The 25895-nt window shown below is 41.8% G+C and overlaps 1 protein-coding gene across 2 annotated transcripts in view; it reads right to left on the bottom strand.

The window, feature by feature from the left end:
• KCNQ5 (potassium voltage-gated channel subfamily Q member 5) overlaps nucleotides 1-25895 on the bottom strand; it is a 635336-nt gene that overhangs the window by 35913 nt on the left and 573528 nt on the right. For both annotated transcript variants that reach the window (XM_059731129.1, XM_059731133.1), the window contains one exon: nucleotides 23389-23609. In XM_059731129.1, coding sequence (XP_059587112.1) covers nucleotides 23389-23609 — 221 coding nt within the window. The remainder of the gene's footprint in view (nucleotides 1-23388; nucleotides 23610-25895) is intronic.

Here is a 25895-nt window from a genome sequence, read left to right as displayed (position 1 = left end):
CGACCACCTTTCCTGGACCCCCATTTCTCCTATGCTCTTGAGCCTTAATGCCTCACTAACTAATCTCCTGAGCAAAGTAGCTCAGGAGATACAAAGTAGCTCTTCATACAAAGTAGCTTTTAATTGCCAAAAGCATTGTAGTATTAAGGAAAATTGGTTAACACAACAAAGAATCCTATATGCATATATTTACTTACCTAAGCTTAACTGAGCTATGGACAGAAAAGTTAAGTTCAGCATATTCCCATCTCTGAGCTGGGAGAGTCAGCCTGCTTGCTGCAGTCCTTGTATCTCTCAGGCTAGAAACAGATGTTGCCGAATGTAGTGGGTCAGCTGTGCTGCCATGTGCTGCCCCTTGTCTTGCCCATTGATGGTGCGGACGGAACAAGGGATGATGTGTTCTCTGGGGGCTGGAGGGGCCCAGTCCTGTGAAATCCAGGAATTCCCAGGCAGCATTGGGCTGCTCAAGTCCAGAGAGTACCTGCCTGGCTTTCCTCATTTACCCAAACATGTCTCCAGGATCTCAGGGGACCTGTCTGGGTAAACAGAAAAAAATAGGGTTTACTTGCTTACTCAGATGCACCCTTGAGATCTCTGGAGACCTACCTGGTAAGCAGGAAAATCCTCTTACCTAGATGGATCCCCAGAAATCCTGGGGGAAGGGGTCCTGGGAAAGTGGGCAAAGTCAGGGTTTCCTTGCTTACTGAGACCTGCCTCTGGAATCTTTGGGGACCCATCTGGGTAAGAATGAAAGTGGGAGTTTCCTGGTTTACCCAGATGTGTCCCTGGAGATTCTGGGACTGGTCTGTGTAAGTGGGTCCCAGTATGGAGGCACAGGGAACTGGGGATTCTATGGGTCCCATTTCTCCACACTGGGACCTGTGCAGGTTGTCCCAGCTTATGGAGCTATGCCCCTGGGGAGCCTTGGGAGGGACACCATAAGCAGGGAACCCCAACTTTCTGCTTAAAAAAATTATGGTAACGCAAATAACACATCAGATGATATCTGCTTCTATCCTCAGTGTGTGTGTCACTTTTGTCTTTTGGCAACCCATTAGCCCTTTTTCTTCCCTGGAGCCAGCATCTTTATGATTTAGGCTCCCCTTTGATCCTAGACTTTGTTCTAGGAAGAGTAAAGCATTCTAGATAGGATGGAGCCAGCTAAGTAGTTACTTTCAAATTGATGGTCCATCCATTGTTGTCTTAACTCATTTGAATCTGTTTATTGTAAGCCCAGGGTATATATATATAGAATGAGGGCAGGAGGAACAAATGTCCATGGCTGCCAAACAGCCAAAGGCTCTTCATCCTAGGATGACCCTTCTCATTGGAGGTCCCATATACCAGTACAGGAAGAGACCTCAAGATGAATCTCTATTAAGCTATAATCTAGCTATGCCTTTGTTCCAGATGTACAGTTTTCCAATTATTTAATTTCCTGTGCTTTTTTCCCTTAATGATCTCTTTTGATTTAATTCTGTAGCAAATAGCACATCATAACCAAACATATAAAGACATAATAACTACAGCCATTGTATAATATTAAGATATTCAACACAATATGCATGTATTCCCTTTATAACTTCTACTGCTGTACACACTTCATATAGATGCATGGGATAATATGATATTGTAAATTTCGTATGGCTTGGTTTATACTATAAATTATGTATAAAGTTTGATTTATTTTGTACAAATGTCATATGCCTTGTCCTTTAGAAAAGTTTTTTGTTATTTAGCAACGTACTTTGGCTTCAATAAAACTATGACACTGCTATGATCTTCCTTATAGCACTATGCTATCAATGTTAGTAACGCCCAGGATGTTCTGTCTGTTTGGAAGAATAAAAAAGCTTTTATCCTTTTCATTTGTTTTCTGGGAACAGCCATGGGATAGCAACAACAATCCAGTAATGATCAAGGTCTAGAAATTCACTCATTCTGTCTAATTCTTAAATCCTGTAGTAATAAGAAAAATAAAGTCCAATCTCACAATTTCTGAATGCAGGACAAATGGTACATGATGTTACTGTTGACACTATGTTATGTTGCCCTATGTATACTATTCTCAGATCAAACACCCATCCACCCATCCCTGCAAGTACTTTGTGCTACAAATACTTATGTAAAGTATTGAAACTATTTCCTGTCAACTTAAGCTTTTGGGCCATACATTATGTACATACTAAATATACATTGCAAAATATGTGGTTAAATATTTTAAATTTAATCTAAACCAGATTGTGTGTCTGGGTTTAAGTATGTGGATATTGTTTCTCAAAACTGTAGCAGGGACCCAGTCAGGAAGGCTGGGAAAGTTCCAGGCAAAAGCTCGACAGAGAAACAGAAGGAGATGGAGTAGTTCTAGGAATTCATTCCTTGTGCTAATAAAGTACTTTACTCATTGCTAGAAGAATAGCTCTTTCTTAGTTTTCCTTGACATATGACATTATGGTGTTAATTTTACTTTCACAAGTTTTAAAGTATAATTTTACATTTGTTTTTACATTCTAAAGTGATCTGTATTTGCAGGGAGACTTTTTTTTTGTATACTTAACTCTTAGACCTGGCTGATACTGAAAAAAATGTTTGTAATTACTGGTTTAGTGTTAGATCCACTTTTATCTTGTTTGGGCTGTAAAGCCTGCTTCAATGTGCTGGAAATCCAGTGTGGAGGTGCAGACTCGATTAAGCCTTGAAGCAGATTAAGTGAGTCTGCTGGAGCACAGAAATTAATGCGCTTCAGCAGACTCTAGCATCACATGGATCAGCATTCCTGTGCTGAAAAATGGTGGTGGGGCACCACAAATGAGCTTTAGTTCAAAGAGCCCCACTGCCTTTTTTCAGCACAGGGATGCTGATACATCTGACACCTGGGCACTTTTAATTAGCATGGCTCACTAATTAAAGCACCCTCCCACACCCCCGAAGCACATGTAAAAATGCTGTTAGCGCCCCCTTGTAATTTCTCTCTCTCTCTGAATTTTTAAGAATAGCTGTCTTTTATATAATAGCCCATATTCTAAGATAAGCAAGGAATTGATGTTCTTTAACTGCTGGTCATCTTACAGGAAATAAAAACTATTTGTAACACTTCTGCGACTACATGTATACCATATGAAGTTAACAGTATAAACAAGCTGCTTGCAAGCTTCCTACTCATTGAAATTTGTTTATATGAACTTTATCAAAAAAACCTTTGTCATCAAGTTTATTTGCAAACAGAAAAAAATGGCTAATTTAATCAAATAAACATTTGCAGAGAGAGATAGCCATGTTAGTCTGAAGTTAGGCAAAAGGCAGGGTAGAGACTAACTAAATCACAGATACATAAGCTTTCATAAGCAAGAGCTCACTTCATTAGACAAAAGCTTATTTATATTGGATTCATTTAGTCTACAGGTACAGCTCTTCCCTGCTTTCCAGATAAACTTTTGTAGCATATAGCATGGATGATCCTATTAATTTCCATTAAAATTTATGGGTATTATGCAAATGCAGTATAAAAACTCCATATTTTTATTTTTATGTTTGTCTGAGTCTGAATCTAAGTGGGATATTTTTTTATATCAATATATATGCTATATATGTACATGTAATTCAGTTATGCATTATACTTTATTGCTGCTTTTAATGTTCACAAAATAATCTGGGATCTCTTTAAATCCAGCCACAGCATTTGATTATTCTCCAGCTATCTCCCTGTATAGGGATGGGGAGCCTAGTCAGAGATAAAAATAGCCCAGTTAGGGTTCGGGGAAGGAGTAAAAACAGCACAACTCTGGGACTGTGGAGAGTGACTGGGCTTTCCCGGCCCCAGGACTGTGCTGGAAATGTGTACAAGCATTTGTTATGCTGATTTCAAGTTAGTTCTTGTCTGACAAGAACTCACTTTATATTGTGTGCCTCATTTTTAGGGCAATATAAGCTCTGTGAATGGTTGCATACCTGGGTATTTAAATTGCCCTAACCTTGGTTAGGGTGATCTAAATGTAATGCTTGTATATGGCCTCAGGCACCTGGGTTCCAGAGTGGGATTTCAGAATACCTCCTGCACATAGGTTAGGGACAAAAATAACAGATAAACCAGTATAAGTGATTGTAAACTGGTTCAAATCTGTAACACAACAGAAGTTCAGTGGACATAAACCACTTTCAAAATGGCCGAAACCAGTTTAAAATAAACCTGGATGGATGTAGTACCCGATTTAACTGATTTTGATTAAATCAGTTTATTGAACTTCTGTCCCACATCCCCTCCAGATTCAAGTATACTCACAGTCCCTTGGCATCCCAGGATGCTTTGCACCTCCCCTGCAAACCTCCTTGAAGTGTGGACAGCTAGCTTTGGCCCAAACTATCTGCTCCAAGTGAGCAGGAAGGTGTGCTATAGTGTCCCCCAGTTTCAGGCCTGGGCCACTGCAGGCATATGGCTGCATTTTTGGGATCAAAAGTGAATGTCTGTTCACTTGCCTATTGGTTCAGTCTATGCAGCTTAGACTAACCTGCAACCATTTAATCAATTCAGCCTTGGGCTTTCTGACTGTCTATACTTAGCCTTAGTTTTTCCTCTGGGCTGGCTCAGTGTGCAGGTTTTGGTATTGCTCTTAGAAGGTGCTCATTTCTTCTCCTGTATGAATACAGTGTCTGAGTGCCTAATACAGGGCTTGGATTCCAGTCCAAGGGAGCAGGAATATAACAGGCAGGCAAAAGCAATAAAGGGCTTGGAAGCCATATGAGGAGAGATTGAAAGAAATAGGCATGTAACAGTTTGTGCAGAAAGTAATTAAGATGGGACATGACAGCAGTCTTCTGCTATATCTGAAGGGTGCCATAAAGGTCCCTGCTACACATTCAAATTAAAGCTGGACAGAAACCAGCTATAGAGCTGTTACACATTTTCAAGCACCAACTTGACAGCTGGCTGGCTCTTCATACCTGGACAGCCATTTTATTTATGTGATAATTACTTTTCATGTGTGGCTGGTCTAAATTTCTTGCACGATTAACCAGTTAATTGTGAGATAATTACTTTGCACTTGTGGCTGATCTTACTTTGCATGCATGGCCAGTCTGAATTTATTGGGTAATTAATCAATTAATGGCAGAAACTGTGTGGGTCGGGTAGGTAATTGCTACTCTGGAGGGGCACTGCTGGGCATGTTCAATTGGGTGTACTGTCAAGCCCTGCCCACTTTTACTGTAGCTGTGGTGGGTTGGCCATGGATCCACTTCCCAGGACCCCAGCCTCCCATGCAGTGGGTCTGAGGCTCGCCTCTCAGGCTACAAGATTCTTTCCAGCTCTTGGAACCTGGCCCTGGGTCTATAACCAACTACAAAAAATAAAGAACGAGAAGTGAAAATGGGTTGCACTTATCTTGTGCTGGGGGGTGGGGGTTGCTGTACTTATCTCCCCTGGGGGAGGGTCACGACAGTCATTGCTCCACACTGCAGTCCAGCTGCCCCAGGGCATGAGCCAACCTCAGGCCTCTGCCAGGCGAGGGAGACCCTGTACGGGGCCGCATCGCTTTGTTTGAGTATGTTTCTCTTAACGCTGCCAGCTCCTTGCACCAGAGAGACGCCTTGGCAGCTGCCCTGGCTGCTCTTATTGCCCTTCTCCTCCAGGCGTGGGTCCCTTCTTTCTGACCCAGACAGCCGGGTTTTAAATTACCCAAAGCTGGGGAACATTCCCCCCAGCTGGAGCTAATTGCTGGGGCTGCATCTGCCACACCTGCCTCCGGCTGGTTGCTACAGCTGCACCGCCACTGCATTGGTGCTGGGGCAGGGAGGAGCAACTGTCTTGGGTTGGAGGTGGCTTGGACACACTCCTCTCCACAGTAACAGGGCCCAACCCCATTACAAACTGGGGATCTAGCTCATAATTTACATAACTGGAGCTAACCCATATGATCCTTTGCAACCGTTCAATAAACTTTGTTTGAGAATCTGAAAATAAATATGATATTTACTCATTAAGAGAATGCTAACCCTTCATGCCTCACTTTGTGCCATATATGTTTTTTTCTTTATCCAAACAATAAAAGTATCTAAATGTTAAACTCTAAATTTACTTTATATTTCTGAAATTTCTTGCTTGCCCATGGAGGATCAGTTTTCTTATTTGTTTGACTGGACACAAACTCTTTTTCTTATGAGCAATAGTTTGCTTTCAAAAATGCATTTTTCAAAGCCTGAAGGCACTGACAGGTTTCTGATTTTTTAATAAGGGTCTCACATATAAAAAACAACTTTCTTGTTTGTTAAGTCCCATGTTCCAGAGTTCTATGCACATCCACAGCCTTCAATTCAAGAAAATAATGGTACTGTGCTTAAGCACATGCTTAACTTTAAGAATGCACAATGCTGCCCTTAACAGGGATAGACATAAGTACGTACTTAAGTGCTTTCCTGAACTGGGGCCAGAAAGAGGAGGTCTGAGAGCGTGAGTCATTTGCTCATTTTTCTGGCAACTGCAACTGAAACACTTTCTTATAACAATAATTCTATGAATCTATGAATAATCAAGAGAAAGGCAATACAAATAAACTTATATCAAACTGCATTTCCATAAAGTGTTTGAAACTGTTCCTAAAAGAGTGTACAGAATTCAGTAGTAGCGCAGCAAAATGTTCAACTTGTTAATGTGAAGAAGGGGTGAGGATGAAGATCTTGGTGTGAGATCTCAGGACATTTTTCCTGGAAGAGTTTTTGAAAATATCTGCCACTTGGTGTAATCTGGGCCATGCCAGATTTTGGTGTAATCTGGTGTAATCTGGGCCATACGACATTTAAGACAGAAATAAATCACCTCTGAGCCCTCCACTGAAAGTTGGTGCTGAAACCAATACTCCAGGAGCACTCTACTTTAATCATGTGTAATTCCCAATTCCTAAACTAGTTGTTAAACAAGCCCCAAATCCACATTATTCAGGAATTGTCCATGCAAAATGAGAGACAACTATTTACATGTCACAGTCAAGATTTTATTCTACATATTTTATCTAATCTCTTTTTTCAGCAAACACTTGCAATTTTTTTAAGATCAGACACCTCATTTATACCCATTATTAAATAATTCATGCTTCTGTTCTAGATGTATAATGAACATTACATAAAGATGCCCTCCTAATAATTATCCATTATCTTTACTTGTTATTTAATATCAGAAAACTGCTCTGTAGAAATACTGGCAATATTTCATGGAATGGTTCCTGATACTTAATTAAAAAGGCGTTCTTATTGTGTGAGTGATGATATGCAGAATCAGAAGGCTTTCTAAAATCAGTTAATTATATGCATAATAATTTTACAGTAAAAACTGCTGATCACATCATAGTGCAGCTCACTATCCAACTGATTATTAGGTGATCAAAAGAGAGAAGAAAGAAGGATAGATGGTGTACCATTTTAAGTCATTTGGGATTTTATTCTTTTAAAATTATAGTTACCTAAAAGTTAGTTACACACACATTGAATATTATACATGCACCATTCATTCATTCATTCATTCATTCATTCATTCAATATGAAGGCCTACCCATAATAAGAAATTTCAGACTATTGTATAGAATCATAGATTAAACATCATATATCTTTGACCATCTCTTTCTGTGTATTCTGTTCCCACAGCATCTTTGTTGGTATTTGTTCTTCTGTTCCAAACTTTTGCTTCGTAAGGGAATTAGTTGGTATTACTACTGATAAGACTTTAGTTCCAACCCTACAGTTGGGGTGGGCACAGAAGCAGCAAAAGTCATTTGCCCACTTAAGATCAGGTAGCTCCTACTTCTGTCTCCTTCTCCCTTCCCATGAAAGAGCAAGAAGCACCAACTTCTAAGTCACAGGTGGGGAAGAAAGGAGGTCAGTATTGGATTAATGGTAACCAAGATACTTTGCTTTATAAACAAAAGTTTATGTAAAATAGAAAAAGGCCACTTGAAAAAAATCAAGCATGTTTAAAAATAGCAATATATTTTGCATAAACAGAATATATAGGAGATAGTGTTGTATGAAGGTTTTCATTTCTTTGGATTGGCTTGATAATTCTTGGCTTCTCCATTGACGTGGTCATCTGAAAATCATGCACCTTTACATCAGACTATGCTACTCTCTCTCTGAGCTCTGTTACACCACCCTTACTCAAGTTGCGAACCCCTCATTGGGAAAACAATCCTTTTGATAAGCAAGTTTTTACCTTCATGAATAAAGCTTTGCTTCATGATGATACATATACAGATTTATAAAGCCAGATTTTCAGTTGATGGAAACAGAAGCACTACTGCTGAAACCAAGGGATCTATGCTAATTTACATCTGATGACAATCTTACTCAGAGTTCAAATTAGTATGCTAGATCATGGGGCTGTGACCTTTTGCCAGTATTGGCCAGAGTTTGCAACCCTGCCATCAATACAAACCAGAAGTCTCCATTCATCCCCCTCCACTTCAAGTGTCAAGCTGCCAGATTCCGGACCTCTCTGCAACAAAGGTTAGTTCAAACACTGTGAAGCAGCAGGCTCTGCAATGAAGAGAACTACTGTGGTGGTGGGGGGAGGGAGGATAGCATGGCTGATCCCCCCTGTGCTGGATCAGACTGATTCACAGGCTGAATCCAGCCTGCAGGCCATTGGTGACCCCTTTGCTGGGTTATGTTTGATAACATCTCACTAATTAAATAGAATAGAATCTGTAATAAATGAAATATCTATTATCAGTTCAGGCAATCACAAAAACATTACTGAAAGTTACTGAATAACATCAATTGCTGTATTGCTAATAGCACAACATATTTTAATCCCGTTATATTAAATCATATAAATCCAATAAAAAGTCTAAAGATATTATATCATTTAATTCTGAACCAGTAATGAGTAGTTAATGCAGTTCTAAAAGCAATTAACAGTCTATCCCTGATTAAATGAACCCCAGGTGATGGCAAGATGTATGTACTACTTAAAAGAAAAGCTGTCATTTTTTATAATACATAAATTACATAGTAATAACTAAGGACATGGGGGATGAAGTATACACTTGCATTCTTTCCATGATCTTTATAATCTATTCACCCAGAGAATTCTATGTAAGTACTCTCTGGAGAATAGAGGAGCAGAGTTCATGCGAGCTTATAATGTTCTACCATCAAGTTTAGAGATAGGAACAGAAATCAACAATTTCCATGGAGAGTTCATTTTAATTAATCAAATGAAATATGTCTGCAATATTTCAAGAGTAGAACACTTTTGATGTTTTATTCAGTACTCTGTCTCTAGGTTATAGTGAATGCTGAAGATATCATGCAAAGGTTTAGAAGCAAAATATAAGGAAAGACAATGATAACATGGAGTGCTGATCGTTTATGGAAGGTTGCTGCTAATTTCAGGTCAAGATGGGGTGGTAAGTGATGTAAAACAATGTTTGTTGTAAAGGGTAAAGGTAGAACAGATCTTGTTTTACATTAAGGAAAGAAAACAATTATGAAGCAAAACTTTGGGTCTTACCACAAGGATTGCTGGGGAGGCCCTAAAGAAGCTATGAAAAAGGAAAAAAACCTACTAACTAAAAACATTCAATTGGTCTCTGAAGTGCCCTATGCTGTCACATGGATCTGTGGATTTCTCCAGAGGCATCTGCAGTATTTTTGGTATGTGTGGTAATTATTATTTCTCACAGTACGAAGTCACCTGTCTCAACCTGGTGTGGAAGTTTCTTGTGGTAGTTTCTTGTCTGAGAACTTGGCTGTTTGAGAAGACAGCCAAAGCAATACCCTTTATCTTCTCCTTCCTGAAGCCTTTGAGAAGGTGGATCTATTCCTTTTGGTCTATTGTCTGTTGTGTGGGGGGACGAGACAACTCCACAGGCACAAAAGGTTACCCTCTTGTAACTTCACTTCCCTTTGCAGTTATTTGTTCTAAGGGTACAAACACATTTACAGGACCTGGCTCAGGTTCAGACAGCCTAGTGTAAGCTACCTACACCTGAGTTGGAATCCTGTGCATGCAAGCATTTGCTGCTTGCCTGGAGGGGGTGTGGGCAGCTGGAGGCAAGTTGGCAGGTCGGGGGGGGGGGGGGTTGGGTTCTGTGGGAGGGCGGGAGCAGGGGGAGGGCAGAGTCCTACCTGGTCTGGTGGGTAGGATAGTTGGGGGGGGAGGGGCGGCGGAAATAACCTGGTCAGAACTGAGGGAGTTAAGAGAGCACAGCTCTGGCATTGTGGCAAGTGGCTGGGTTGTGCCAGCCCTGGGGCTGTGCTGTGAATGCATGTAGGCATTTGCTAGGCTGGATCAACACTTGCTACACTGGGTTAACTCTTTGCTGATCTAAAGTGAGTTCACTTGTAAGGAACACTACAGGTGAACTGACTTTAGATTACGCGTGTCATTTTTATGGTTATCTAAGCCCTCTGACTGCTTGTACACCAGGACATTTAGGGCAATCTAAATGTAACACTTGTACATACCCTTGTTGCAGCTGCAACAACCCCAAATCATATTGGCTGCCTATACACATGCTTGGGGGCCATATGAGGAGAGGCTGAGGAACTTGGGATTCTTCAGTCTGGAACAGAGAAGGCTCAGGGGGGGCTTGGTAGCAGCCTACAACTTCCTAAGAGGGGTACATCAGGACCTGGGAGAACTCCTGTTCACCAGAACTCCCCAAGGGATAACAAGGTCTAACAGCCATAAACTCCAGGAAGGCCGATTTAGACTGGATATAACAAAAAGTTCTTTACAGTGCGAGTGTCCAGGGTCTGGAACAAACTCCCCTTACAGGTGGTGCAAGCACCTGCTCTGGACTCCTTCAAAAAACTGCTGGATTTATTTCTTGTTGGGGTCACTTGATCCCAGCTGACTTCCCGCCTATGGAGGGGGGGCTGGACACGATGATCTCATGAGGTCCCTTCCAACCCCTAATGTCTATGAAATGAAATCTATGAAATGAAACAAGGCCAAGCCTGTGGCCTGCTGGTTAGAGCACTTTGTTGTGAAGTGGGATATGTAAGTTTAAACACCCTCTGGTTCAAAGGGTATAGAACCTGGGTCAACACCTTCTGGTATTTTGCAACATATTACGGTTCCATTCCCAGAATGGAATGATACACAAAATCAGTGTAAAGTCACCCAAAATCACACTCCACCCTAAAGACAGAGTGGATCTGCATTGAAATATTTATGCTATGAATTAAGGCAACAGTTTTGAGCATTGTGTTGCTCGAACATTCTTCTGGAGGTGTCTGAGGACAACTTAGTTCTGCACTTATTGCCATTTTAATTCAGGGGCCTCTTTAATAATTCCCTTCAGTTTGTCAGTCTCTTTTTTAATAATAGCATCCCATGGCCATTGGATGATGGTCATTGGTGATGGCTCCTACCCTGGGGGTCTTTAAGAGGAGGCTGGATGAACACCTCACTGGGGTCGTTTGACCCCAGTATTCTTTCCTGCCATGGCAGTGGGTCGGACTTGATGATCTGCCCAGGTCCCTTCTGACCCTGCTTCTATGAATCTATGAATATCTTTGCATAGGAATGCTCTTAGACTACTACTTCAGACAGCTAGATTAGGCATACATTTCTCCACTTGTATACAAAGATTCTTTGGAAGAGTTAGTATGGTTGTGTCTTTTGTGACAGGCTTGTTGGCAATGGCCTTAACCTGACTGGACCCTACCTATACATCTTGCTGTTAACTATCCTTCCAGAAAGATTATTTCCATTACAGAGAATTTGCATTTTGTTCATTTATCTTTAGCCCAGCAGTTCTGGCTGTTTCCAAAGATGCCTGAAGCATCTAGGTCAGGTTCTTCAGTTGTTTTTCATCGGCATAAGACCTTTGTACTTTCTAAATCATCAAAAACTGTCGTATTTTTCTGTGAAACTCCTTGGGTTGTGAACAAAATCCAACTGGCAGTCTGAGAAAAGTCTTTCAAAGAGGGTGCTGAATGTGCCCAAATATACCTTGTTTTTCTGAGAGCATCTACTAGAGTAGTAGATACCTTGTTACTAAGGTAACAAGCAGGGAAAAATATTTGGTGTCAACCATTTATCTAGAAAAATCCCTCTCCCTGTCAGTGGTGAAAACAGATGTCTTTTTATGTATTCATTTAACCCTTTTGGGCCTCTGAATAGACAGTTCTGTTTTGTTTACTGTGGCAGGGCACTGGTTGTGCCTGCCACTTTAAGGGCCTGGAGCTGGCAGCTGCCAGGTGTCTGATGAGGGCAGCCATTTTGAATCTGGGGCTGCCCATATAAACAGGGCAGTTTTGCTGTTGGAGGTCAGATCACAACATTACCTGGCTGGAGGGCTGCTGGTATCATCTGGAGGTAAGGGCAGGAGCTGTAGGGGATGGTCAGGAGGCTCCTGGTCCTGGGCATGACCTAAAACTGCATCCTGTCGGGTGTGGATGGCTTGGTGGGGCTCCCAGTGGTGCAGGAGCTCCCAGGAAATACCAGGCCAGTTACCACCCTGGTGAAAGGCGGGTCGGGGCGCCTTAACCCCAGATCCCACCTTCGGGTGGGTCAGGAGACTGGTGGGAGAGAGGGCCAGGCATGGCGATGGCCACCTGAGCCACCTGAGGAGGGAAGTCCTGATACCCCAAGTATAAGGGGGCGATGTGTAAGATCACAGGGTAGCACCATGACCTGCTGCTCCAGAGGGGGGAGTGAGAGTCCCCTGTGAGACCCTGGAGCACCAGGCATGGTGTGAGGTACCCCAGCTCCCCACATCCAGGAAGGTGGACCGGGAGAGAGTGTGTGGCTAGTGAGGCCGGAGGTAGAGTGCCCCCTTGACTGGTCCATGCTAGGGCCAGGACTAAGAAGGTCAAAAGAGCTAGGTGCCCAGTGTGAGGGGCACCCAGAGTCGTGGGCCTGGGACCCCACCTGGCCTTGGAGATGGGGCCAGGGCCTGTGTATGTCTGAAGGTCCTGAGTGGGGACCATGCCTGAGAGGGGAGCTAGCTACAAGGTGCTTGGCAGCCTGGATGAAGGTGGCATAGGAGGGTCCTGTCCAGAGGGTTCTGGAGCCTAGTGTGGGGCTGGTGATGTTGAGAACAGCTAGATGCCATCTGTGAGGCTTGGGCTGCAGTGTAGGGGAGGATCGGAGCCACAGATAGCGCCCCTGGCATTGGGGCCAGAAATGGGCAGCCACCTGTCTGATGTAGCAACTTATTAATTTTTCCAACAAGTCATAGTGGGCAAGACAGGCGGGCGGCGTGCCCGGAAGCAGGTGGGGGAGCTGGCCTGGGGAATCCCACCTTGCTACATTTACTAACAATGTTCTGCAAGTGTGCCTACTTTCTTGTTTATTTTACTGGCTCTATGGTTCTCTGCACAGATCTGTTCAGCTTCTTTAGCTTCTGCCTTAGGGAGGGGAGAATTTTCTAGGTACATAAAATGTGGGGCAGTTGGGCCTTTTCAGTTCAATTTTATATTTTGGTGAGAGCTTCCATTTCCCCTGAAAGATATCTCCAGTTGTTTTTGTTCCCTGATCCTCCTCCAATGCATGTACCCCTTTGATAAGATCAAGACATTTTAAAATCAATAATGGCTACCATATACTATTAAATGTGGACTTATCTGGGTTAGCATAGCATAGTGAGGGGACAGGGCAACAAAGTATTAGGGGGGCTTGGAAGCTACATATTAGTGCTTGCCCTTAATTAAGACATTGGGCTGTGGATTCCAAAAATAGAGGGAGATTATTGTTTAGACCAGGAAGAATAAGAAATTGCTTATTAGGGGGAAGTCAGGGAATCTTCAGTATCTACCTCATATCAAAAGAGAGGATACAAGAGAAAAACTACAGACCTTGACACTAATAGGAGGAAAGTCCTGTGAGTCAGAGAGTCCCACTGGTGTATGTTGTTCTGTGTCTGGACTCTTTGTCCAGAAAAGGAGGACTTTTGCTTCAATTGGAGAGCCAAAACACCAAAATTACCCAAGACATTCAACTGGTCAGAAACTATCTTCAGTAGGGAGTTAGAGATAATGACCTGAGAACTGGGAAGAAAACTGCTACAACTCCTAAGATAATGAATTGCATTCAGTGGACAACATTACAAATGTTCTTAGCTAAACATGTTGTCTTTATCTGTTTCTACTGAACGACATCTGAAGATAGTATATAATCACTGTGAAACTTGTAGAAAGTGGGGAAGAAACCTGAACACATCCAGGATTATAGTACATGTCATTGCTACAAAATGTAATATATGAAGCAGATAATGTCTGCATATGAGCAATGAAAAATAAAGGACATCAGTTGGATGACATTGATTCCTGAAGCAGCTGGACTAAGGCCCAGAGTGGAAACTTGCCATTTCCCAGAAAGTTGGAGTCATTTAAAGCTGTTGTTCCTTCTACCACAGAAGAGAAATTGGACATAACTATTGGCTCCTGTACACAATGTGGACTTGCAGCTGGAAATTGCTGACACAAAAACAGTCTGAAATTACTCTGAGGAATTAATTGTAAAGTCTGTAACTGTTCATACACAACTATGAACTATATTAGTTTATATCTGTAGAAATTTCTGGGGATACAATTCATGATGACTTTTCCCTAAAACAATTATAGTAACAGAGAAGTAGGAACTTTTCATACAGGAGATTCCTTAAGAGTATAAGTTACAGCATGTCTAGGATAAAATGCCATATTTTCCTCACATACAACACACACCTTTTCCCCAATCCTACCATCTGAAAACCGGAGAATTATATATAAGAAATATAATAAGAGCAGGTTCTGCTGCTTACCAGGTGAAAGCAAAATCTGAAAGGAAAATCTGCAATGTCGGAACAATGCACAGACTCAGTTCTTCAACTGTTACTCAATTCCATGCTACAAAGAAAGTTCTTTTTTGCTTCATTCTGCCTTTCAAAAACAAGGTGAATATTATATTCTGGGTTGCGCTACATGCAAGAAAATATGGTATATGGCAATTATAACAAAGTGAGGTAGAAGAAGGCTCTGCGCTCGTCCCCTGCCACCAGCTGTTTCCCACAGTGCAGCCAGGAACAGAAAGACTGCTGGTTGCAGGGTGAGAGAGAAACCATGCCCAGAGTGGAACTATGAGAAGGCCCAGGGACATACACTTACCTAAGGGGCAGCTGACTTGGCTGGCGAAGAAGCCAGCAGATTGGCTGCTGGGAGCACCGGAGGGGACATAAGAAGCAGCAGTGGAGACTGGAAGGAGGAGGAGGAAAGAGCAAAAGTGAAGTTGCCAGGCTGCAACACTCCTGGAGGGGGTAAGAGAAGCACAAAGGCTCCTGTTCTTTTGTTGTGCTTATTTCTCTTGTAACTCTGGTGGTTCATGGAAGGAGTGTAGGGGTAGTGGAGCTCCCAGCCAGCAGGGCCCTGCTCAGACTCGCAGGATGCCTGAACCAGCAAGTCTTGCCATCCTTTAAAGGGACAGGCCCTAATTTTGAACTGTGTTTTGGACTGTAACAACCATGAGTGTAAATCCTGCCTATAATGGGATTACATGTCAGTCATAGTGAACTGCCTTCTATTCTATAGATTACAAACTCAACATCAAGTCACGGCAGGAAAGTAGATGCTAGAGGCAACAACACCCCCAGACCAATTTCAGTTTGGGGACTGCCCAGTTAAGGGTACTTTCCCCTGATGCTGCCACATTTTGGTGCCTGGGTCGGGAAACCACAAACCCCGCTTAGATGGAGGCAGTGCCAACTGCTACAGGGAGCATCGATACTTGACAGCAGATGCAAGAGGCCACGTTGCAAATCTTGCAGAGACAACAACAACAAGTAGATGAGCTACTGAAATGCAGGGTAGAAGATAACAAGGCTGACAAGCTGCTGTTTGCCCAACAGCTGGCTCTAAATGAGAAAATGATGGAAGCTTCTGAGGCACTGGGAAGAAGAACAGAGTAATTCCACATGCCTCAGGTGATGCATGGGGAAGACCCAGAGGCATACCTTGAGGTGTTCAAAAGAATGGCCACAGCAGTTGGATGGGATAGAGCTAAGTGGGCCTATCAGTTCAGTCCCCTACTAATAGACAAGGCATAGGCGGCATACAGAACTCTATCATGGGAAGAAGCTGTGGACTACTAGACAGTGAAAGTGATCTTATACTGCCTGGAGGTATCCACAAAAAACTATAGGCTGAGATTTCCAGAGAAGAAGATGATGGACAAGAGGTGACCCTGAGTCCTACTACAACTATTCCAGGACCTGGCACAGAAGTGGCTGACTCCTGAAAATGTAAACATGGAAGAGGTACTGGATTTAAAACTATTGGAACAATTCATCAGGAACTTGGAAGAAGGGATCCAACAATGGGTGGGTCAGCATCAACTGCAGTCAGCAGCAGAATCCCTGAAGATAGCAGAGGCCTATGTCAAAGTGGAAAAGGGCGTACAACAAGAGAAGGTTAAGGCCCTCTTCGGCCATAGGTCAGGGAATTGCAGAACCACCTCAGGGGGAACAAGAGAAGGACAGAAGTGCAGTCTGGTGAGGCCAGATAGATGTTATAACTGTGGAGAAAGTGGCCACGGAGCAAGTTACTGCCCACAACTGAGAGGAGCACACTGGTCCCCGGAAGGAGACATCCTATATCGATCAGGACCATAAAAAGACTATTGAAAAGCCTGAGCAGATGGATTGTAGTTTTGGAAGGGGAGGGTACTAAAGCCCTCTAAGGCCTATAGTGGAGGTAAAACTAGGAGAACTGATGTTCTGGGTGATAGCTGACACTGGTTCCATCCAGACCATGGTGTGAACCATGTTAGTTCTGCCTGATATAGAGGAACTCTTTAGGGCAATAACAATGATATGTTTTCAAAGGGATGCCACCACCTATAAGCATCAGACAGTCCTTTTAATGGTGCTTGGGAAAACCCACAACATGCTGGTAAGGTTAGCTATAAACTTGCCAAATCCAATGACACTAGGCAGTGATTGGCTATATATTAAAGAGGTAATGCGAGAGGTAGCTTCTGAACCTGGAACACTGAGAAGCCCCCACTACATTAGCTGGCCAGATGAGGGACTGACAGGACGAGAGAGATGAAGAAACTCCAGGGGAAGACTCAGAAGAGACGCTGGATATGCAATGTCTTATCGATCAAGGACAATTCAGGCAGACCAGCAGCAGGAAGACTCATTCCGGCACATCTGTGAGAATAGTGTAGCCAGTGAGAATGGGGAGGTGATATGAGCAGAGCTTGTAGTCCAGAAGCCGCGGTTTGAGGTAAGAGATGACATACTTTATTGGATTGATAAAGGGACGGGGGAAAGAGAAGAGATAGCTCAGATACTAGCATCCCATGGCTATAGAAAGCCCTTGTTGCAGGTGGCCCATATCCTGTCATTGGGAGGGCATTTGGAGAGAGAGAAAACGGTGGCCCATTTGGTAAGATGTTTTTTCTGGCTAGGCATATGCAAGGAAGTAGAGCAATTCTGTGGGGGTTGCCTAGCCTGTCAGAAGGTATCTACAATAACACCCCCCCAAGTCCCACTCATGTCAGTGCCGATAATTGAAAAAAAAATTTCAGGATAGTGCTCGATATCACCCTGCAATCAGTAACTGCCTCTCAAGTAGCCTTGGAACTGATGAAGTAGATCTCCTGGGTAGAACTGCCCCAGGAAATTTTAACAGACCAGGGAACCAACTTCATGTCCAATGTAATGCGGGGTCTGTGCAATCTACATCAAACAGTTACTGACCATCATGTACCACCCTCACACGGACAGCCTGGTAGAGAGGTTTAATAGGACCCTGAAGGGAATAATAAGAGCTACTATTCGGGTTGATCTTCATAGCTGGGACCAGGTGTTTGCTCCATTACTGTTTGCGGTGAGCGAAGCTCCTCAGGCTTCAACAGGATGTGCCCGCCTGGTCTTGTGTAGCAACCAACTGGCGAGAGGTCACAAGAGAAAGTAAGATCAAAGTTGTGGCAGGCGAGTTTTGGGGCTTCCCTCGGGGGGAACATGAGCCCTTGCCATGACTGCAGGAACAAACGCTGTGGCCAAACCCAGGCGCACGCTCCAAGGCGGCAAGGGAGCATGATGATTGCCCCAAGGCCTCTACAAAGAGATAAAAGCAGAAATTGAACAGATGTTAGCAAAGGGAATAATCAGGGAATTGAGAATCCAGTGGTGCAGCCCATTAGTGGTGGTGCCAAAGCCAGATGGGTCCCTGAGACTGTGTAGATTTTAGGAAGATAAATGCAATAGCTCAATTCTGTGCCTTTCCTATGCTGAGGATTGAGGAAATGCTGGAGAATATACGACAAGCCAAATATATTTCCACACTGGATTTGACTAAAGGCTATTGGCAAATACCCGTGGCACTCAAGAATTGTAAAAAGATGGTTTTTGGAACACCACGGGGCTTATTTGAGTTTCAGAGAATGCCCTTTGGCCTCAATGGGGCAACGGCGATGTTCCAGCATGTCATGGATCAAGTCCTTGCTGAACATCAGTTGAGAGCTGCAGCCTATATCAATGATATGATTATATTCTCAAACGATTGGCCACAACACCTAGAAGACCTACAAGATATATTAGAGGAACTTAGGAAGGCAGGACTCACTGCCAAACCTCGTAAGTGTGCCTTAGGATATATAGAAACAAAATATTTGGGGTTCTTGATAAGGCAAGATAAAGACCCTTGTAGATAAGGTGGAGGCCCTAAGAATGTACAAGATCCCCTGGATGAGGAAGCAAGTAAAGTATTTTGTGGCGTTAGCTAACTATTACTGCAAATTTATACCCCACTTTTCCGAGCTAACTGCCTATCTTACGGACCTGACGAAGGGATGAGGATCCAAGCCTATGGTGTGCAGGGAAGATGCTCAATGGGCCTTTGAGGAAGTTAAAACAGCCTTATGCAAAGAACTGGTGCTCTTCACACCAGATTTTAAAAGGCCCTTTGTCTTATAGATGGATGCTTCTAAAATAGCATTTGGAGCTGTTTTGACACAGAAGTGCCCTGAAGGGGATCAGCCCATAGTATACGCCAGCAAGAAGTTGTGAGGGCACGAGTGACAGTATTCCACCATTGAATGAGAACGTCTAGCAATCAAATGGGTTATTGAACTATTCTGGAACTACCTCCTGGGTAGGGAATTTAAGCTGATCACAGATCATGAGCCTTTAAAGTGGCTACAAACGGCAAAGTCTGATAACACTTTCCTGACATACTGGGCTCTAGTGCTACAGCTCTATTAGTTTTAGGTTGAACACAGGCCAGAAAACATAGTCATGGATTTCTTCTCATGTAGGCATGAAGAGGAAGAACTGAAGCCACAATGAGTAGTCTTCCAAAGATGAAAGGAGGTGGGACCACAAAAACTTTGAGTGAGGGGAAGCAGAACTTAGCATGGGGGAATCCTAGCAGAGTCAGGGAGACAAAGGCTTTGCACCTGGCCCCCGTCCCCAGCTGTTCCCCGCAGCACAGCTGGGAACAGAGAGGCTGTCCGTTGTGGGGTGAGGGAGAAAACCCAGCTCAGAGTGGAACTAAGGGGAGCCCCAGGAGCAGCTGTCTCACAGATGGTGAAGCCAGCAGATTGGCCACTAGGAGTCCTGATGGGGAGATAAAAAGCAGCTGTGGAGACTGGAAGGAGAAGGAGAGAAAGCAAAAGTGAAGCTGCCAGGCTGTAACACACCCGGAGGGCAGTAAGAGGAGCACAAAGGCTCCTGCTCTTTTGTTGTGTTTTGGTTGCAACTCTGGTGGTTTGTGGAAGGAGTATAGGGGTGGTGGAGCTCCCAGCCATTGGGCCCTATTCAGATTCACAGGATGTGCAAGTCTTGCTATCCCTTAAAGGTACAGGCCCTAATTTTGAACTGTGTTTTGGACTGTAACTACCACTAGTGTAAATCCTGCCTATAAAGAGCTTTCAAATTAGTCATGGTGAACTGCCGCCTATTCTGTAGATTACAAACTCAACATCAAGTTGTGGTGGGCGAGTAGACACTAGAGGCAGTGACACCCCTTCCAATTTCAACCTGGGAAGTGCCCAGTCAAGGGCACTTTCCTCTGACACTGCCCCAGCAATGTTTGCAAAATTTCTTCTATGAGAGCTGATGAAAAAGAGAATGAATGTCTTGGTGTGAGATAGCTAGAAACTGAAAGATGAGATTATGAACAATGCAGTGAAAATGAAAATTACAATGGTGCTGAACAAACTACATTGGATGCCAGTTTTTTTCCTGAAACAGTTCCAGTTACTGGTTCTAATCAGTGAATTCATTTTTGGTTTGTACATGAGGGTATGTCTATACTATATTTCAGGTTAATCCAGAGGTAGCTATCCACCTGAGCCATATGATCTGCTCTTCTTTATCTTTTAGCCTGCACCAGAGCTGGCTGCATTGTATTTTTATTTCTTGAGTATAGCAGCAAAATGAATCCCAGATTGCTTTGTTGAACCCTTCTGGAACTCAGTTGGCAGACTATTAGTCTCTACTTTCAGGCTTACTTACCAGACAGCGTCTACTTATCAGATGTGGAGAGAAGAACTAAGTAAAGAAGAGCCGGAAGTAATGAGCAGAGAACTGTAGGACTGTTGCTAATTGACTTCCTGTGCCTGAGGCCTGAACATGTTGGTTAATTCCAGACATACTGCAGAATGGTGAGGTGACTGAGAGGTGGGGGGTCAGTCTTGTATGCTGAGATTCTGGAGGGCTCTAAGGTCAGACTGGATTGCTGTAAGGAGTCAGGCATTGGGGTTTACATTGGAGATAGTCACTATATATGGACTTTAAAGTGACTTTAAGGCTGAATCTAATCATTGACACAGACTTAGGCTTAGTGAGTGACTATCCTTTTGCTCCACAGTTCTACTATAACTGCTGAGATTTTACTTTAACATATAATATGCAAGATTATTATTATGGGGGAAAAAAAAACAGAGTTATGTTTCTCTGTATTGGTCAATTGGTTTACTTTGTGCATTTGACAATTCTTTGTATCGTTTCCATTTTATATAAGCCTGTTTCCCCTATTGTTTAGGTGTGGGTACTTTTGGAGAGAATAAAACTGTCATAAAATGGGAATATGTGATTATATAAAGCAAAACTGTCAGTGGACTCTGTGGCACTTGTAATATGTAAAATTACTTTTAACTCACTTCTTGGAACTGACTAGCTTTCAGGCTGAACTTCAATAGAAGACAAGGGCTAATTGGCGCTCTCTGCTCCTTTTGTAACAGAACTCCCTGGCTACCATAGTCCTCTGAAGATGCTTTGTCCAGCATTGCCTCTGTTTTCCCCATCTTTGATGCATCCTGATTAGTGGAGTCACTAGGACTATTTTATACATTTTTAAGTGTCAGCTAATTTAATGGCAAGCAGAATCTCCATAAAAGTGCTTAGCTGGAGAAAGAAAAAGGGATAAGTTTTCAAAACCTACTCTTCCCTGAAACAGCTGACCATCTGAGCTGGTCAAAATCTAGAATTCCTATTTCATGGGAAAGGGAAATTATTAAATTAAAAAATTGTGTGTGGTTTGAATCCAAACAAAGATAAAAATTTCAAAATTTCTCATGAAACAAAAATGTTATTTTGGCAATATTAAACCTCCCTTATTAAAGCACTTTGCTTTAATTTTAAGTTTTTTCTAACAACTAAAACTGTGAATTTGATGTGAAGTGCTTAAACTTTATCCAAGTAAGATGTTTCAATATATTTTTCATTGAAATTAACAACATTTGCACCTTTCCATGAAATATATAGATTTTGCTGAATAAGCATTTTTCCAACAGCTGAGAAGAAATTAACTAACACTAACTGTATTGGTTAAGAGGAAAATTATTCTCTTAGTCCAGCAGCATTTGTGTTTATATAATGGAAAACAATATTCAACAAAGCAGTGGCTGTTTCTACAAATCTCAGGATGTTTGTGAAATGCCATTCCTCTGCCTGCTGCCAGGTAGGAATTTTAAAAATATATTGTTCTTCATGTGTTCGGAAATCAACTGGACATTGAGACACATAAGCCAATTAGCATTTTTCTCATATATTCCATGCCTCCAAATAAGACCTGCACATTGTTTCTGGAAGGCAGAAAGCCGAAAATAAGATTTTTCCAGAGTCATAGTGAAGAGATGACTTCATGGAGCAGCACATTTCCCCTCAGCCAACTCAGCGGCTGCTTCAGGAACAAGCGGCAGTGTGAATTCTTTCACAATAGCTGCTTAATTGGCATCAGTTTTTGGTTGCTTAGACAAAAGCTACCGATAATTCAGCAGCATCCACAAGAGGGTTAAAACTGGACTCCATCCCTGCTTCTTGCTAGCTTAGAAAAAAGTGGCAACCATTATACCACAGTATCTCTACACATCAAATAAAATCAGCTTCTCTGCATAAGACATGAAACTCAATTTTGGAAAGCTGATATTTGAGGAAAAGCTTCATGTGGCATATGAGTAAATATGGTACTTTATTAGTTAATAAATAAATGTATTGGTCTGGACATTATTTATCAAATAAAAAACGTCAAAGGAAGGAAATTTCTGTGATTCACTAGTGTATTATCACACACAACATCCCCCAAAAAGCGGTATAACTTATACGGTATTGTCTTAGAGCATCTTATTTTCCAGTAAATAGTCTGTCCCATGGACCAGTGGTAGGGGGGAGGAGATGATAGGGGGTGCACTGGCACAGTTGCACTCCCCCCTTAATTCCTACTGTACCCCAACTTGAAAACCAACTGTCTGGGAGGGGCAGAAGCATTTCTATTCAGGCAGTGCTGAGATTGTCATTTAAATTCATGGCTCATCATCTTCTTGCTGATTCCTGTTATTCTCTCTCCACTCCACAGGTGTTAATGACCCTCTATCCTTCTTAATGGTCTTGATGTTTCATTATTCAAACTATCTTCTTTCTGCAATTTTTCTGTCTGTTAGTGATTCTGGGCAATGTCTACCTTATTTCATAGCTCTGAAGACTTTTTTTTTTTTTTTTTTTACCTCAAGCTAAAAACTTTAACTCTGGTGTGGTAATATTAACTCAGGTGTAGAAATGATTGACTAAAATATCGGAGGCACTGTCAAGACACTCAAGAAGGCTCAGTTTTGTTTTATGAATCTGAATAAGAGATATTCATATAACTATCATGACTACAAGACTAATGATACAATATCCTTCAACTATGTTTTCCCTTGTTGGTTGTGATTTTTTTTTTTTATTTATATATATCCTAGCAAATCAGTGCACATTCCAATAGTTATATTTGTTTTTGTTTTGATCTTAAACTGAATAATCTAGTGCTACCATATTAATAAAGCTTCTTGTTTCTCTTTAATTGGAGAAGCATGTGTTGTGTTATGTGTGATGATGTGCCAGACCATGTGCATCCCACTTTTCAAAATCCTAGATCTGCCAATGCCATGGATAGTCCCAAAGGAATATATGCATAATCAAATCTTACCATCTAACACTGGTTTGGGCTGAGAACTCTTCAGACGCAGTGAAGGTCGGAAACGTGTTCGGTCATTGAAGCTCCAGCTCTTTTGCACTTTGGTTGGACTGCCCTCTGCAGTAATGTCAGTACTTGGGGACCGCCGATCTCCAACAGAAGCTTGCCTGTTCTTAATACTCTGTCCTCTTGGGCTGGCCATCCGTACCCGCTCTTTAAAACTTAACTTTTGGCTGTGAAAGAGAGGCACATACTTTATTTCATATTTAATTCTTTCCAATCTCCTTTGTCATATGATAGACATTTAAACATGTACATTTATTTTATCCTAAGCAAGAAAGATAGTGCAATGTCTTCTTTTAACCCATTTATCACTTTTATGAAATATATTTATTCTTTGGGATCACACCCACTTGTAATAAGTGTAATTCTGTTGAGACATTATCTCTGATTACACACCTTACAGAAATGTTTAGACCTTTAACAGTAGTAGTGTATAATAAATCTAACCAAATGTAATCCAATAGTCACAGTTTAACCTCTGAAACATTCTTTTTGTTCTTTCAATTTTAAACACTTCTAAATTATATTGCTATGTTAGACAACCCAGCTCAGTGCATTTCTAATTATCTCTACATTTAAACAAAGACAATTGTTCTCTTATTTCTGCATGCCATGTACTTTTTTTTTTATTAAGCAGGCAAGATTAATGTTATAGTCATGCATTTTCAAGACATGACCTTTTTCAAAATATTACACATATAATTAGTGATCACTTACATCTAAAATCACACATTACTTACAACATTCATATGGACAAGACAAAAAAATACAATCAACAAAACATTCACAAAATGCAATCAATGAGATGACTGAGTTGCAGAAATATGATGCTACATCGAGTGTTTAAGAACACAATTGCCTGTCATTAATTAAGCTGGGAACAGTTTAGCTGAATAAGTGGATTCCTACTTTAGGAACAGCAACAGCCCAGCCAATGTAGAAGTTGTTTCTGATTGATCAAGGATGGCCTGTGAACTGTGACACCTGATTGAAAGGGAGGGTTCTGCTCTTTTTGCATGTGCATGTGGCTGTTTTTACTTCAAGTCACACATGTGATATGTTGAGAGCCTGTAATTTACTGTGCTTAAAACATATTTGTTTGTGTTCCTACGTGCTATATCATGTACTTGGTTTTGCCATGCTGGATGTTTCCATGCACTGCTTTTCTATATTTATAATTTATACTGTTCACTGACTATATTTCAAGGCACATGACAGACCAAAAAATGGAATGGAATGTTGAAGCTGGGTTTGCTGTTTGGAGGCACAAAGGCATGTTCTACCTACAAGATTAAGCCCAATCTGCACAAGGGATATCTTTCCCACATAATTCATTGTATTCTTGCAAAAGAAAAGGCTGGAAATCACAGTTGTTCTGTGGCTACTTACAGCCTGATGTAATTTTATTGGATCTTGCAATAGGTACATGGTGCTGTAGTAGGAGAAACTCTTTGGGGGGTCATGTAGAGTACAGACAGCAAAGATTACTGGTCTGTCACTGTAAATGCTCATTATGTTGAGACACTGTCTGTTCTGTTTCCCTTGAAGTCTTTGCATTTGACTGCAGCATGCTAACAAGAAACATTTCCAACAAAATGTATTCTGCAGATAACAAGAAATATTAAAATATACTCTCCCATGCCTAACCAACCATACTCTGGAAATACAATCTTTTTATATGCAATGATATGAACTGGAATCAAGATTGAGCAACTGTGGTTATGACATTTCCAAATAATCAGACATCTTTGTCCATGCACCACATATCATTTCACTTGGAATATAAGCTCAGTTGAGACTGGCAGGGATGCGCTATGTAGCAAGCAAAGCACATGCTGAGCAGCTTATAGTGAAGACAGTTTCAAGAATGCTATAAAACAATCACATTGTTAGAAAGATCTTCACTAGATAAAGGTATTTCTATATGGAGAAGGGATCACTATCACTTTAATGAATATCTGTTTCTATAATTTCTCAGACAAGACCCATACTCCCCCTGCCCAAAGTAAGCAATTGTTGAAACAGAAGTGGATGGTGCTGAAAATACCATCTCTTTCTTTTGCAAACTAACTATACCTCTGGCAATAACTCCAATATAAAAGACTCTCAGAATCTATTCTATGAAAGAAAAGCAAGTTCTAGACTTATCTTACAGTAACAATTATATTACAAGACTCCATTCAATGCTTGGCAACATTGCTAGTCATATACCATCATGAGAATGTGACGAAGGAGACAGTTTTCTAAGAGTCACACAATGGAATAGACACACATTAGTCTGTGCTAATTACATGATCTTAGCCTGTAAAAGGCTCAGAAGCGATTACACACACACACGACTCATTATGACTGTTTTCTCTTTTCATGTTTGCCCCATATACTATACTGCATGTATCCTTCCAGGGAACCAAAACTGTAAATGTTATACAAGCACAAAAATCAAATAATAATATTCC

Source organism: Alligator mississippiensis, chromosome 1 (genome assembly GCF_030867095.1).
Source record: "Alligator mississippiensis isolate rAllMis1 chromosome 1, rAllMis1, whole genome shotgun sequence".
NCBI lineage: Eukaryota > Metazoa > Chordata > Crocodylia > Alligatoridae > Alligator > Alligator mississippiensis.
Note: the sequence above shows the minus strand (reverse complement) of the source record. Positions and strands in the feature narration are given on the sequence as shown.